The following is a 17,474-nucleotide window of genomic DNA, read 5'->3' as shown; positions in this document are numbered from 1 at the left end:
TGCGTGAGACTAAAGTCATGTGACTGAAGTGACGCAGATGAAGTTTTTTTTTCAAACTTACAGTGCGCGTCTCCCTCAGTTTGTAAACAAAGCAAAAAAAAAACAGCTGGGGTGCACCAGATAACACGTCAGCCACGTCGTACGTCATCTGCGTCACTGCAGTCACGTGACTTAAGTCTCGCGCATGAGCTTCACAACAGTACTGAAGAGAAGACAATGTTGAATAAAGTCGTAATTATTTTAATTTTTTTACGAGTTTGGAACGACATGAGGGTGAGTCATTAATGACATTATTTTCATTTTTGGGTGAACTATCCCTTTAACAAATCCAACAAAAAAAAAGTTTTTTGAGGTGTTACCAATTGAAGTATTATAAATGAATTCCATTTTCACTTTTTATAGTGTATTTATAACCTCTGATGTCCATTTCTTTTTTTTACTTATTACCTTATTTAACATTTATTTATCCAGGAAATGCAGGCTGCATTCGTTTGTACAAAGTGCCAAAGCTCTGTCAAGTTCAACAAGACGCGATGTGCATGATAATGCATGTAAACGGTAAGTGAGGATGAAAGCATTATTATACCAACAGTTTTATGCACAAATACATCACATTTGCGTCACATATTGATTCAGGTGTTTTCTCCCAATACATGACAGTCCCTTATTAACCGGAAGAGTTGCAAACTTGTACATCTGTACTTGTTTAGATCTAACAGTATAGTGCACACTGAACTATCTGTTTGTAGTTTGCAATTATATATTTTGTTTGTTGTTCTATTCAACTGACATTAAGTAAATAATCCCAAGTGTTTTGTACTAAGTAAAAGTCTACTCTAAAAATGGCATAGCATTTTTTGTGCTTTCAAAAAAAGTGTAAAAATCAAGAATCAAATCGAATCGTGTCCTTAGAATAAAAAAATGTAATCGAATCGAGGATTTGGAGAATCATGACACCCCAAATAGTTATTGAATAAATATAATGTGTTATATTATCTCCGCTGAAGCAGATCTGGAGGAAATCTGTTGGTTCAGCCCTGCCAGAATTTTCACTGTCTTCAGAAAATAAGTTTAACAAAGCCGTATCACTCGGTTGGGATTCATAAGCTTCATTTTCATGCAACCAAATAATCCGTATTGATGGCTCTATCATATTAAAAAGCCTTCATGTATTGAAAGTGGTGGTGTTGTTCGATCTGTAATCCAATCATCAGGAGAAAATTATGCATGTATACGTGTGAATCGTAGTATTTTCTTAATCGGATGCAAAAAATACCTTGTGCACATGCGCAACAATTGTTTTCAAGTTCATGTCTTATATTTACCTCTTATTTACGTATCACATGATTTACGTCACAGAAACACGCAATGGCAACACGCATGGGTCACACACTTTACATTCTGTTTTTCCATTACCTGCATCTGAAAACTTCTTAAGAACAACTTTCTCTAGCTCAGCTTTTATCCAGAGATATAGCGTGAACTCGACGAGAGATTCTGTGTGCAGCATGGCGTTGCCAAGTCCTCTACTTTTTTGGTTTAGATTTTGGCTACTGTTTAAACTGTTTCCACCAGTTTTTTTTTTTTTGCATATTAAAGGTGAAAGGATTTTGTTGATGTTATTTGGGCTGTGAATTTGTTCATTGGGATGGTTTTGATATGCGAATCTGGCAACCCTGGCTGTGCTCTTGCACAGACGTTTGGTTCAGATTATATAGAGTGTACATGTAACCAAACATTTTAATCAGATTGCAATGTTTATGGTGCATGTAAACTGACCTGTTGTAACCTTCAATCGGATTAAATTCAGTCGGATGGACAAAATTTTGTGCATGTTAAACATAGCCACTGATCTATACATTGACAAAAGATTCCAGAGGCTTGCTAAGCTTATGTTCATCTTATTTAAAGTGGATTGGTAATGATTGATAATATATTAGATTAATTGAAGACAAATTAAGAATTTTTTTGTTAGTTGAGTGTTACCATCAGTTAGCATGTGTCAGATTATTGCTAAGGGTGGCTTGACGTTACTTTACATCCAAGAATACTACTGTTGTTTATCACATTCTTCGTATACATTGAACGGTAACATAATACATTTTTCCACACGTAGGCGACTTGACAATCCCCAAGCACCCCAGACAGAAAATTAGGAGTGTCAGGGTCCAAATTACACTTGGAGAGAAAGAAAAATGTCTGATTTGTTGCCTGTAGTATGTTTTTTCTTTTTTTTTCTCTCTCTCTCACTCGCCCCTACACAAAGACTCAGCCCTGTTTTTTAAATGGTATTACTGATTCAGATCTATACTGAAGCGGTGTCCACGTCCCCTAAACATGAATATCGCGTGTTGGCTTGGACACTTGCGTTGCCCCGTGCTCCTAAGTACCATCTGGCCTATGCCAAAACAAACAGTAGTAATGAGTACTAGCTCGTGGTTGAAAGGCCGGTCTAAAAGTCGGGGTCTTGCCAGTGTGCGCACACTGAGGGGCTGTCATAAGCCAAATTAAAAGACTGACTGTTTCTACCCCTCCTCTCAGCCCATGCAACATCGCAGAAGATGCTGGTTTGGGGGGAGGGCGTCGTGTTCAACAAGCAGATCTTGTATTTGAGAATCGGCTCTGGGGAGCGAAAGCAAGGAAATAACAAGTGAGGAATTATTGCCAGAGGGTTTGTTTGCATTAAGAGAAGGGGTCGTTCGCACCGGCCAAGTCACTATTTGCATAATACATTTAAAATGAGATCCATCTCTGCCACACGCATACCTGTGAAACCTCACGTGTTAAAAGAAGTTGCCCGGCTGTCCGTGATTGTCATTTGTGCGTGAAGCATGAGGGCCTGTTGCAAATATACTTCATGAAGAATAGTCATGTATGACCTGCAGCTGGAGGAAATAGTTTAGTTTATAGTGTAGTTTAGTTTAGTTTCATGCTGCTGCATATTACCGTCCATGCTGTTTTGACTGCTGTCATTTAAGTAGCTGATAAAGAATGTTCGGTGGTTTTCTTTGGACAGAGAGCAAAAACAACTTTCTGCTACGCACACACATGCAGTATTATCATGATACCAGTTTATAAGTGTTGTGTGGAATGCATTTACTGTAGAAAGACTCAAGACTGACCATCATTACAATTCAAAAACATCTGTCTGTGTGTCTGTCTCTATTTATATTTACTACTGTGTATGTCTGCCTGTCTATATATTTGTCTATGTACTGTATTTACTGTTTCTGTCTGTCTGTCTGTCTGTCTGTCTGTCTATCTAGTGTAGCTACAGTGTCTCTCTCACTGTCTATCATATATGTTTATCTATCTGTCTATGTACTGTATTTGTCTGCCTGTCTATATATCTGTCTGTCCATGTACCTTATCTGTCTGTCTATCTATGTACTCTGTCTGTCTGTATGTGCTATATCTGTCTGTCTGTCTTTCTAATCTATCAATCCGTCTGTCCATCTATATATGTGTCTGTATGCACTGTCTGTCTGTCTTTTTGCCTGTCTGTCTTTTTGGTCTGTCTGTCCATCTGTAAGCCCATCAATCATCTATGTACTGTTTCTTATGTATTTTTCTATTTATATATCTGTGTATGTACCGTATCTGTTTGTCAGTTTGTTTGTCTGTCTGTCTGTCTATCTATTCGTCTGTCTGTCTGTCCATGTCTGTCTATGTACTGTATGTACTCTATCTGTGTATATAGCTGTCTGTCTGTCTGTCTGTAAGCCTGTCCTTCCATGCATGCATCCATCCATCCATCCGTCTATTCATCCATCTACTGCATCTGTCTGTATGTACTGGATCTGTTTCTTTGTTTGTTTGTCCGTCTGTCTGCCTGCCTGTCTGTCTGTCTTCTAAAAACCTGACTGTCTGTCTGTCTATTTGTCTGTCTGTCTGTCTGTCTGTCTGTCTGTCCACTGTATGTACTCTGTCTCTGTATATAGCTGTCTGTCTGTAAGCCTGTCCATCCATGCGTCCATCCATGCATCCATCCGTCTATTCATCCATCTATATACTGCATCTGTCTGTATGTACTGGATCTGTTTGTTTGTTTGTCTGTCTGTCTGTCTTCTTAAAACCTGTCTGTATGTCTGTCTGTCTGTCTATTCGTCTGAGTTTCTGTCTATCTATTCATGTCTGTCTGTGTACTGTATGAACTCTGTCTGTGTATGTAGCTGTCTGTCTGTCTATCTATCTATCTGTTGGTCTGTTTATGTACTGTTTCTGTCTGCCCGTCTTTTTGCCGGTCTTTCTCTTCTGTCTGTCTGTCTGTTAGCCCATCCATCCGTCTATCCATCCATCTATGTACTGTTTCTTCTGTAGACTATTTGTCTATCTATATACTGTATCTGTCTGGATGTACTGTATCTCTTTGTCTGTTTGTCTGCATGTCTATCCTTATATTCTTCTGACTTTCTGTTTATCTATTCATCTGTCTGTCTGTTCACTGTATGTACTCTGTCTGTGTATATAGCTGTCTGTCTGTCTGTCTGTCTGTCTGTCTGTCCGTCTGTAAGCCTGTCCATCCATGCATGCATCCATTCATCCGTCTATTCATCCATCTATATACGGCATCTGTCTGTATGTACTGCATCTATCTGTCTGTCTGTCTGACTTTCTGTCTGTCTATCCATGTCTGTCTGTGTACTGTATGAACTCTCTCTGTGTATATAGCTGTCTGTCTGTCTGTCTGTCTGTCTGTCTGTCTATCTGTTTGTCTGTTTCTTTATGTGTCTCTGTCTGTCTGTCTGTCTGTCTGTCTATGTATCTATCTGTTCGTTTATGTGTCTGTCTGTCTATCTATGTAATACTTTTTGTTTGTTTGTCTGTATGTCTGTTTATGTACTGTTTCTGTCTGTCCGTATGTTCGCCTGTTTGTTAGCCCATCCATCTGTCTATCCATCCATGTATGTACTGTTTTGTCTGTATTTGTCTATCTATATACTGTATCTGTCTGGATGTACTGTATGGGCTCTATCTTACACCCGGCGCAATGCAGCGCAATGCGCGACGCAAGTGTCTTTCGCTAGTTTCCACCCTAATTTTCACGTTTAGCGCCGCGTTGTTTAAATAGCAAATGCATTTGCGCCCCCTTTGCGCCCATGGGCGTTCTGGTCTGAAAAACGAGGTGTGTTCAGGCGCATTGTTGGCGCATTGCCGTTTTGAGGCAACTAAAATAGACTACGCCATTGACCAACAAAAACCTGGTCTAAAGTCTAAAGTCAATGGCGCAATATGTTTTATGTTATTTAAAGAGCGCATTAGTAATAATATGCGCCTATAAACGGGAGGACAACTCGGGTTTGCTTATCACAAAGTACATAAATGCGCAGCAGCACAAAAATGCTTTTAAATATGAAAGATTTAAGGATTGAATTTAAGAGATTATTATTGAGTCTCTTGGACATATTTATAAATGAGGACTGATTATGAGACGTTAGAAGGCGCAAAGAGCTGCTTTACCTGCAGCCTGATAAGTAAATAAATGCTTTGCTTTAAACAAATGCATCTGTTTTTAAATGCTACCTCACGGATTTATTGTATATGATGACTCTGTACCTGTGGATATGGTGAGATGAGAAACATTTGTAAGTAATGCTTAAAAAAACTCTTTGCTAAAAAACCGCTGTCCAAAGTGCTGAAATGTGAGGAGAGCCGTTTGTAATTTCTTTATCTCCTGTTTGTTACAAATAAAGTATTTTTAGAGTACAAACCTTATCTTACATACTTGTAAATTATTTTTTGATGATATTGGATAGCCATACATTTAAAACAATTAAAAGCCTGCTTTTTTACTTCCATGACTAAAAGAAAATGGGTTTTAAAGGTTTTAATAACAAAAAAACAATTTCAATATCAGGGAAAAACAACACAATTATTTAACATTAATCTTAAACTGGGGATCTTCTACCTCCGCTTAGTTTTTCAGTTTACAAAGTCCGTCATCTAAATAGGGATTAGACATAGCGCCAGCGCAACTTGCTTTTAAAGGGAATGAGAGCTGTGACTCTCATTGGTTTACTGCACGTTACGCCCAAAATACTCCCATTACAATAGGACCTACCCTTTTCGACCATGCGCTCGGCGCAAAAACGATTTTTCCCGTCGTTAAATTAGCAAAAGTGGATTCGGACACGCCCATTTAGACGTTGCGCTGTGCGCTTTAGACAATGCCCTTAGATCGTTAAAATAGGGCCCTATCTGTTTGTCCGTCTGTCTTTCAAAAACATGTCTGTCTGTCTGTCTGTCTATGTATCTCTCTGTCCATCTGTTTGTTTGTTTGTTTATGTATCTGTCTGTCTATCTATGTAATACTGTGTCTATTGGTCTGTATGTCTGTTTATGTGCTGTGTCTGACTGTCTGTCTGTGTATGTACTGTGACTGTCTGTCTGTCTTTCTATCCATCTTTCTATCAATGTACTGTGTCTGTCTGTCTGTCTGTCTGTCTGTCTTTATACTGTGTCTGTTGTTAAAAACCCTGTCTGTCTCTCTGTATTTCCGGCTGACTATCTGTCTATCTATTCGTCTGTCTGTCTATTTCTCCGTCTATCTATCAATGTTTAGTACTGTTTATGTACTATTCACTGTAACATTATTGTGAAAGTAAAGCATATTTCTGTTAATATGAGGGACTTTAATGTTAAGACAATAAGCATGAAGAATCAGCTTTCAGCGAGCTCAATGTGTGGTGGTTCAAGAAAAAGCCAGACGTACTGTGAGCCACAGTTGTGTAGATCTGTCTCGCACACGTCAAACTTCACGTCTCTCCAAACCACATTTCCCCTGTCTGTTAAACATCTCTAATGATCATCTAACTGATGTTTGCTTGTTGAGAATGATGGAATAAGTAAACCTCTTTTGTTTTAAAACAAGTTCTGGAGGGTGAAGAAATACTCATCGGGTATCCTGATGTCTCAGAATGTCCATGGGTCGGTCAGAAAGTTTGTAATGATGTCACTTGCGGTGGGCTGAAAAGTGCTGAACTGTTTAATGTGGTTTGTGGTGTTTATTGCACACGATTACGACACACGACACGCACACAGATGAAAAATGCTGCCACCCCATGGCGATCCCACAAACTGATGCGGTCATTTCCTCTCCAAACGCCTCCCTTCCACTGCATCCATGCCACTGTTTTTGCTGGAGAAGGAGATCATGGGGTGGACTCTCTACAGGTGTGAAAAAACAGGCCTCAGTTTGCCATTGAGTTTGGGCATCGTTTACTTCAGAGGTTATTTTAAGTGCTGAGGAGTTCAATGTGCTGCAGCGTTTCTTTGGCAGCACGCAGAGGCGCACGAGCCAACGGCGGTCTCTGCTGTGGCTAAAGTCTTATGTGTACAGTGACAGCAGTGTGAAATGTTTATTAGAGACCGTTTCCTTCGCCTCTTTATTTTTAACTTCAGTGGCAGCTCTGTATTCAAATAGTTGACAGGCGAGGTGGGTGTTCCAAGGGTGTGTTTTCTGTTGTCATCTATGGCTTTAATTTATATATATACACACACATTTATTCTTTATTATTACCACATTTTAGACAGAAAAAACAACAGAAAAGTCAAATGGGGATTATACAATCACTAAAAAAAACTTTAAAAATATTATAAACCATATAAGATAAATTTAGATATTCCTGAAGCTCAATCGGTAAAGCATTGCGTTAGAAACATGCATGTTATGGGATCGAATGCACCGTTAGTCGCTTTGGATTAAGGTGTCTGCCGAATACATGGGTGATTCTCGCAAAATTAGTCTTATGAGGTGTCATGAAACATTTTGATAAAAAAGTAAAGGCAAAGTATAAGAAGCATACAGTTACAAACATCTCTTCATGTACTATTTTGCACATGATTTCAAATGACATCATCATACAAACCAATTTTGTTTTTTCCACATTTAAGGGGAAATTTTTCATTACCGTAACGTGTCCATGACTGGATTTGGGGTCTTTGACATGGAGATATTTATAATTAAAACATCTAAAAAATAAAAAGCTTGAGTGCATATTATACTATAAACATTTACAGTAAAGAAACATATGGTGATCATTGGTAAATGTAGAGACAATAATAAGGAATATAAATGTGTCCAAGAAAGTTTTTCTCATCCTCCACAACAATTTTCAATCATTGTTTAAGCCCTCAATGAACTAACATTTTCAAAAAAATTGTTGGAAGGGACATAATTGACTGTGATACCAGGTAAGCAGTTCTTATTTTTTCTCTCCAGATAAAAATTGAAATTTTGTTTGTCATAGTACCTAGACAACTTTTTCGTTCTCATTACCGAAACATGAGTTTGTAAATGCATATATTTAATGTAATATCATGTTGCGGTAATGATACTTTTTGATAATGATAATCAAAGAAATGTAAATAATTCTATAGGAAATATTTTTTAAATCCTCTAAAAGTAATGCTTATAGTAAGTTTAGACGTTAATCTTATATGTGCAAAAAATAGGCTTCTAGGGCTTTTTAAAAAAATCTGATGCTGGACACCTTTAAAGTCTGGATTTCGTGAGAATCACCCATAAACATACACAAAATGTAAATGCATTCTTAAAATTAAATTAAAAACATTTCTAAAGTGCACCTATTTCATTACTAAAAAACTATGTTATTTTGTGTATTTGGTATAATACAATGCATTTGCGTGGTTTATGGTTAAAAAATACATTATTTTCCACATTCCATACATTTTTGTAGCTCCAGATTTCACTATCTTCCTGAAATGAACGGATTTGAAAAGCTCTTGTCTCTGATTGGCCAGCTAATCTGTTGTGATTGTCCTGAATTCCCCTGATGTCAGCCGGAAATGTGACGCTCCTTACCATGTTTGAAAGATTGGTTTTACAATGCAATGCGAACAGGTGTTAACTTACAGGTGGGAGGAATTATGATAATACCGAATAATGTCGGTCTCGTCTACGTCACCAATCCCAGGAATTAAACTGTTGCCTACAATCCGCGTGTTTCTTGTAGTCCAAGAAAAGTGATTTACATTGGAGACGATAACTCGCGTCATTGTTTACTTTGATGTTTGTACCTTTTGCATATTATTAAAATGTACTAATACACACCAAAGGAAATGTAAAAATGTGAATCGGACAATAGGTGCTCTTTAAAGAAATTCATGGATAGCAACCATAAGCTTTTAGATAACATGTTTTATGATCATCGGTAAACTAAACCTCACGCAGTTCAGTGTGTTCAAACATTTTTGGTTTATAACAGTATACACGGGAAAAAATGACTTTTATTACTTAATATTTTTGTCTTGTTTCCAGTAAAAATATCTAAAAATTCTTAAATCAAGATGCATTTGCTTGAAGAGCAAAATCACCTAAGAATATAAGTCTAGAATATAAGTTTTAGACCAAAAATATCAAATTTAAGTGATTTTGTGCATAAAGCAAGCAAAAAAATCTGCCAATGGGGTAAGCAAATTTTTCTTGAATTTCTTTTTTAAATTAAGTGTTTAAGTTTTTTTTCTTACCCCATTGGCAGATTTTTTTTGCTTGTTCTAAGTACAAATTCACTTAATTTTTTTTTTCTAAACTAGACTTATTTTAAAGGTCATTTTGCTAATCAAAAAAATGCATCTTAATTTAAGATTTTGTAGATATTGTATTGAAAACAAGACAAAAATACTAAGTAAGAAAGTAATTTTTGCAGTGCATCTTCACATCAGATTGAATCCATTGAGTTGTGTTTGTTGAGAAGACTACGCAGTGGGCAATAAGCTTCTCTTGCGCATCTGACAACAGTCTGACGTCACAGGCACCTCCTCGACCCACCACATTCAGTTTGTTCAGGCCGGCTGTCCGCAGGCTTTTCCCAAGACAGCCAGCGGCTCATAGGAAGCTTTCATTTACATGCCAGCTTTTCCTAGGGAGCCAAAGGTCAAGTGGAAAATCTGCTGGAGGGGTCTGTAGTATTTTCATTCGGTTGTTTTTTATTGGATAATATTATAGTGTGTGTCATCTTAGTGATGAGATCCATAAAAACACATTAGAACGTGCCATGATAAACCTAATGTGGCACTATGGTGCCAAACGGCATAAACCTGAAGACAGTTTTATGCACATCAAGCCCAGGTTCATAAAAGTACAACTTCATATATGGTCAAAAAGAACTGACATGTGTCTACTTTGGGAGCATTTGAACAATTATATGACCCTTCTGCTACTCTAATGGGAAAGTTTATAGTCTATTTGACATTTTCGTTCCTCGTCCGACTCTGCCAGGTTTTGGATTAACCAATATTTACGTAAATCATGATCCGCCTCTCATTCCTAGTTTTTCCTTGGTGGTCCATTTGTGTCAACCTGACATCTTTTTTCCTCTGCACACATTGTTTCTTTACATGAGTGTTGTTGTTATTTTATATGTAATGATAACATTAACTGCTAGCACAACATCTGTGACAGAGCTGCTCTTGAGAAATGAAAAAGAGTAAACATTTTCACTTCTCAAATTAAGCTTTTAAATTATGTCACTCAGGTAATTTAATAGAAACACTGGAGTACATTTACATTCCAAAGTGGCAGGGAGGTAAAAACTAGTTTGCTAGAGAGGAGGGAAATGTTTTTATAACTGTTCCTGAATGATTTTAGGGTAAGTATGATGATGTATGTGTAGCTGAGAGCCTCTTGGTACCTACCGAAGTGCCTGCCAATCTGTTAACAAATGCATTCTCCAGTTTTATACAGTTAGTAACCAATAATTTCTTCAAAATCTTGTTGTTGGAACTGGTTAACATGCAAACACACATGAAATGATACTATAATGTAAAATATATTTACTAGTATAATAAACTACATTCTTAGATATAACTTTGGTATAGTAAATGCTAAGTTGGCCCGCAATGACCTTTAATTTGGCCCGGCATGCCACGTGAGGAGGATAAAAGATGCATTATTGGCTCAAATGTTCTTATTTCTAATTAAACATTTTCTAAAATGCAAATTTTTTTGTTTTAAACATGTAAATTGAAATTAAATGCAAGGAATTAAAGTGAATAAAAATGTTTTTAATGTACATCTATACTTGAAGGTGTATAGCATGCATCACGAAACTCAATGAACTGGAAATTTAAAAATGATTGCCAAAATGATTTTTTACAACAGTTAACTTGTTATGCATAAACAGAATAATGTTTGCTTATTTTTTTTAAAAATTAGAAAATTATAAATTAAGAGAATTAGGGCAACCTTTTAATATAACACTTTCGACCCATGCCCCTCTGTCAGGTTTGATTTTTGGCCTTTGGTAGGAAAAAGTCTGGGCATTCATGGGCTATACTACAGTTGTGTATTATTGTGGGCTATTATAGTATATTTACTATATTATACTATATAATAAAAAGTATATTTTAATATACAATAGTAATTATAAATGCTATGCTACAGTTTACTATAGTAAATACTGTAGTATTTTTATGTAGCATTTATTAAAATAAAATCAAGTGCAAGAACAAAAACCCATTGGCTCTTGAAGTTAAAGAGATATAAGAGCGGCCTCTTGTGGTCACTGTTATGTCTGCAAGCAAGAAAAATCCGTTACTGTAACCCAAACAATGTACAACAAACAACAGCAATTCTAATATGATTTTACACGTTTCTTTATTAACTAAAATTTCTATTTTAATCATATTTTTATTGTACAACATAAACACGACACACACAGCTTAAATTTTAAATAAATGTTAGTAGGAACCACGTAGTCGCGGCTTAGTTTCTGACCGGCTTCATTTACCAGTGACAACGCCGGATGAGCGCTGTTTTCATCCTAATCCGTACCCTAAACCCAACATTTAAGGGAATTTCGTCAATAGTTGTATCATATTTAGCCAGAACTGCTGTTTTTCATCCTAATCCTACCCCCAAATCAAACTATAAATCCAACATCTCGCGAGATTCGGCCGTAACTGTATCCCCTCTAACGTTAGTCAGGACCGCTTTAAAGGTAGCGCTCTCTCTGATATTTATACTTTTTACCGTCAAAAATCACCAAATCAGTAGGTAAGCCTTTACCGATATTGGTAAGTTAGTGTGTTTTGACCATTTGAAGTAACGTTAAACGTAGTTAACGCATTTCTGAATTAAACAGCCATAAAATGTACGAAATTGTTTTATACACGCAAGCGTGCTGTTTGTTAGTCCATATTATTATTATTCGCTTTATGTTTGTACATGGATAAAACGTGACTTGTTTTGTTATGCTGTTTATGTGTTATAGACTTTGATCAGTCTGAAACTGTGTTGTAAAATGGAGCCGGCTTGTCGAAAAGACAAACAGAAACAACAAACACCGACCCGCGGTGACAGAAGCAAACAGAAATCTGCTCAACAAGAGCTCAAACAGAGACAGAGAGCTGAGGTGACTGACAACAATAATCTTTATACATAGACAAGCATTTTATTAATGCATATATTGGAAAGTAGTCTACCCTACCCAAAGTTTACCATAACATTACCAGTAATGCTATATTGGCATATATTCAAGTAATATATAATCATGTTTTATTATATAATGGCTATTTATAAGAGTGAAAAGGCTTTATGCCCAGCTGCACTGTTTCCTGAACTTCAGCCGGCTCCTTGTTTCCTGTCTGCCATTATTGGACAAACTGGTTAATCCAGGTGTGTCTGCTTGTTGTTGTGACTACTTAGGTCAGGCACACCTGGATTAATCAGTTTGTCCAATAATGGCAGACAGGACACAAGGAGCTGGCTGAAGTTCAGGAAGTAGTGCAGCTGGGCATAAAGCCTATTGTGTAACTCAGTAGCGGAGTTTACGTCATATCGTAATTACAACCTGTAAAAACGAATTTTCTGACACTTCCAGTATGTTGTTATTTGTTACCTGATGCGCTTTTTCTGTTATGCAATATTTAGCAGAAACATTAAAGGATTATTCATCTTTCATTAAAAAATCCAGATAATTTGCTCAACCCCTATTTCATCCAAAAGGTTTGTCTTTATTGGTTCAGTCGAGAATAAATTAAGTTTTTGTGGAAAACATTCCAGGATCTTTTTCCATATAGTGGACTTCAACAATTTACAGTTTCAATGCAGCTTCAAATGACTCTAAATGACCCCAACTGATGCATAAGGGTCTTATCTAGCGAAACGATCGCCATTTTTGGCTAACAGATCGTTAACTTCAGCCGTGTGATGTGCCAGTGTGACCTTACGTATTATGTAATCACGTCGATAGGTTTCTTACCTTTCATATGGATACATTTTCTGGTCTAGTGCCGGGCAATATTCTCAGTATGCATTAGTCAGAGACCGATGATGTCACCATGTAGACTTCTTATAAAGTATTTTACAGTATTTAAAAATACAAATGAACACAACACTGAAGTATTTTGATACAAAATACGAAGGCATTTTCATCAACCCTATTAAAACCAAATTACAAAATACTATTTTGTATTTGAAATACATGTATCATAAATCCTGCCCATCTCTGTTTAAGCATCACATGTTTTCATCTAGAAATAACGATATTTACGTAATAAAGATATGACGTTAAATCAGCATTTACATTTAGGCATTTAGCATTACTCACGATCTTGGAAATGTTAAACCTTAATAAAGCTTGTGGTAAATGGTTGAAATTAGTTTATAGTTTCTCTTACTCCGCCATGCATGACAACCCATTGCTCGCGTATCCTGTGCATGAGCCGCACCAATGTTACCTCAATTTAATTATTTATATACATGCACACCAGTGATGTATTTTGTAAGGTATGTTTCTAAGCAAATCCTTAAATGTCCTAATATAAATAAGACCTAGTCCCGGCTTAATCTAGACCCTGTTTGGGAAACCACCCCTATATATTTTTAACTTTATTGTTTAATAAAACCATGTGTTTATTTGGTTTAGATAATTCAGTTGAACCAATTATTATTGTCTCATCATTATTGTTATTTGAAATGCTTTTGCAAAAAAAAAGAAAAAAATCAGATTACTTGAAAAAAACATAGATTGATTAAAACATTTCAAAGTTTGTGATTTAGTTAAATAAAAGGCTTTTTTCTATTCATATATTTCATCATTAAGGATTTGTTAAAACTTCATCCTGAAGACTCAAGGTGAAAAACTGTTTCGTAAAAATCTTCTCTCCTCTTACACTGCAAAAAAATGATTTTCAAGAAAAATGTTCTTAGTATTTTTGTCTTGTTTTCAGTAAAATTATAAAAAAAAATATCTTAAATGAAGATGCTTTTTCTTGATGAGAAAAACGACCCAAGAAAATAAGTCTAGTTTTTAGACAAAAAATATCAAATTTAAATGACTTTGTGCATAAAACAAGCAAAAAAATCGGCCAATGGGGTAAGCAAATTTTTCTTGAATTTAGTGTTTAAGAAAAATGTTCAAGATTTTTTGCTTACCCCATTTTTTGCTTGTTTTATGCACAAAATCACTTAAATTTGATATTTTCGGTCTTCAAACTACACTTATTTTCTTGGGTCGTTTTGCTCATCAAGAAAAAGCATCTTAATTTAAGAATGTTTTGATATGTTTACTGAAAACACGACAAAAATACTAATAATTTTTTGCAGTGCACCCCTAGAAAATACATCTTTGTTTTTGGTCATGAAAGATAAAAGGTATTAAAAAAACACATGAATGCGTGCACTGGACTATAAAACTGGACTTCATTGTCATGATATAGGTCTTAAATTTGACTTGATGAAATCTGCAGAAACCCTGTCCCTATAGGATCGGACCCACAATCTTTGTGCTGCTGGAACAGTAATTAAACTACTTGATCATCACTATAGCTCAATAGTTAAAATGTTCCTAAAGCTAAAATACAAGTTTAGATTTGTTAAACCTTTTTGGTCTATATACATTTTCCGTTTGTGTTATTTCTCTATTTTGATGATGTGAATTTGCTGCTGAAGCTCAGTATGTTTGCGTTGTTTTATTTATCGTTGTGTTGAAGAAGCGTTTGTGTGTCTTACAGATTTACGCCCTGAACAAAGTTATGACTGAACTTGAACAGCAACAGTTTGAAGCTTTCTGCAAGCAGATGCAGTCGCAAGCTGAGTGACAAAACTCACGTATGGCCTCAATAACACATACAGAGATGGTTTTATTATAAACAATATAAGACCGGTCATCTTAATCAGGTTTTCAGTCCTTCTTCTGGACATCTCGAGCTCCTGATCCAGTAAATGGAAGATGCAGGATGATGTCCAGGAGCAGGAATGAAAACTCCTGATATAAACCACAATGTATTGGAGAATGTTTGCTTGTATTGGTGCTCAGGCTTGAATTTGATGTGTGTGCAATCGTATCAGATGTTGATCAGTATTTATGTAATTGTTACAAAGCTATAATGACACCAAAAAAGTACATACTGTATCGTCACAAAGCCACTCTCGTAGCAAACGCATGGATGAAGAATTAATTTATTTTATATGATGTTGAATCCCAGTGTTGGGTATGATTTTATTATTATCAATACTTCATAGTTTGTCCGTTAGGATGATCAAAATGTTTTATAACATGCAATGTTTGTTTTGATAAACAGGCAGGGCTTGACATTAACACCCACCAACTCGCCAAATGCAGATAGATTTCTTTAAATAGAGTCTTAACCTCCTAAGACCCGAGCTTTGGTTTAACCAAAAAATGTGATGTCCACGTATGTAGACATCAAGGTCTTAGGAGGTTAAATCATTTTTAACAGAAACCATAATCAAGCTTATAAAATACAGTCTGCATAAACAAGTTGACAGTAAAATTCATGTACCTTATTTTTCGGATTATAAGTCGCACTTTTTTTCATAGTTTGGCTGGTCCTGCGACTTATAGTCAGGTGCGACTTATATGCCAAAATTAACATGAACCAATATAAAACATTACTGTCTACAGCCACCAGAGGGCGTTTAATGCTGCTCTTCTAGCCCACCCCTGAAAAAAATGACCCAAAAAGAAAATCCTATTCTGCAGATTACAAACTGCAATTATTAAAATATGCAGACGCAAAAAATAATTTTCTGAATAAATGCGACTTATAGTCCAATGCGACTTATATATGTTTTTTTCCTCTTGACAATGCATTTTTTGACTAATGCGACTTATACTTCGGAGCGACTTATAGTCCGAAAAATACGGTACATGTTCTGACTGAGCAGTGTTTATTGCTGCAGTTAATACATTTGAAGTGTTTATCTTTTCAGTTAATCCTTTACAACCCTGCAACCGCTTTTATTATATTCACTAGAAGCTACTTATTCCTTATTGCACTGTTAAAAAATGACTTTCTTACTTAATATTTTTGTCTTGTTTTCAACATAAATATAAAAAAAAATTGATGCTCAAAATGAAAATATAAGTCTAGTTTTTAGACAAAAAATATACAATTTAAGTGCATTTGTGCTCAAAACAATCTGCAATGGGATAAGCAAATTTTCTTGAATTTAGTGTTTAAGAAACATTTCAAGATTTTTTTTCTTACCCCATTGGCAGATTGTTTTTCATGCAGCTAAATATATGATATGATCTGTAATAATACCAGCTATATATAGCTAATATATGTACTCTCAATTTGGGTGTCAATCTTTAAAAGGTAATTTTAGCATGCCAAAGTCAATTTTAATTAAATAAAACAACAAAATTGTGGCCAGCGAAAATGCTGAGTGGCTAGTAATTTGGAAAACCACTGGCCACTGTGGCTGGTGAGCAACAAAATAATAATGTCAAGCCCTGTAAACAGGTATTACACTGTAAAAAGTGAAATGTTTTTTAACTTAAAATTTCACTTTAGTTTCCCCAAATTTAAGTTGAAAACAATTTTTAAGGTGTTACCAATTGAAGTAATTTTTAAGTTAATCCAACTTTTCACCTTTTAAAGGTGTTGTGATTACATGATTTACAATTTACAAAATATTGCTTGAAGGATAATCGGAATCAAAACACTTGCTATTTTATTTTTGGTGATGTACTTTCACAATGGCTGATGTGTCTTCGACCACAAACAATTTTAACAGTTTTTGTAGAGTAGTTGGGTTTTATTTAAAAACAATAAATTTTGAAGTATTGTTTTCTATGTGTTAGAATAATAGTTTTCTATTACATTTAATAAATACATGTGTTTTTTTTTTTACATAACATTACATTATTATCTGACCATGATTCTTTGTCTATCCATGTTTGAGCTATTCCGTTCAAAACATGCCACTGTCCCACTAAAATACCAGACTTTTACTGGAAAACTTGATTTTGGTCTCTTGATTAATTTTTTAATATTCCTAGAAAACACCAGCAGGAGGCGTATAGATGTGTTGTGTGAGCGACATTGACCTGGGCCTTATCTTACACCTGGGCAATGCCACACAGATGCTAGTTTAAGCCTGATGCCCTTATCATTTTCAGGACCACACTTGGGGAGGGGGTAGTAGTTTACTCATTTATTAAACACTATTTAACGTTCAGGCCACGTTTTGTCAAGCCAAC

The 17,474-nt window shown here is 35.8% G+C and overlaps 1 protein-coding gene across 4 annotated transcripts in view; it reads left to right on the top strand.

Moving 5' to 3' along the window:
* svbp (small vasohibin binding protein) overlaps window positions 1–17,238 on the top strand; it is an 81,162-nt gene extending 63,924 nt beyond the window's left edge. The window contains exons 1-3 of one of the 4 annotated variants that reach the window (XM_055183492.2): window positions 11,738–11,960; window positions 12,234–12,374; window positions 14,977–17,238. In XM_055183492.2, coding sequence (XP_055039467.2) covers window positions 11,766–11,960; window positions 12,234–12,374; window positions 14,977–15,063 — 423 coding nt within the window. In that variant the 5' untranslated portion in view covers window positions 11,738–11,765 and the 3' untranslated portion in view covers window positions 15,064–17,238. Of the gene's footprint in view, window positions 1–11,737; window positions 12,037–12,233; window positions 12,375–14,976 lie in introns of those variants that run through there. The other 3 variants (XM_055183494.2, XM_055183495.2, XM_055183493.2) reach the window with 3 other exon arrangements.
* The last annotated feature ends 236 nt before the right edge of the window (window positions 17,239–17,474 follow it).

Source organism: Misgurnus anguillicaudatus, chromosome 14 (assembly GCF_027580225.2).
Source record: "Misgurnus anguillicaudatus chromosome 14, ASM2758022v2, whole genome shotgun sequence".
NCBI classification, from domain to species: Eukaryota; Metazoa; Chordata; class Actinopteri; order Cypriniformes; family Cobitidae; genus Misgurnus; species Misgurnus anguillicaudatus.
The sequence above is the reverse complement of the archived record's forward strand: the minus strand, read 5'-3'. Positions and strand labels throughout refer to the sequence as shown.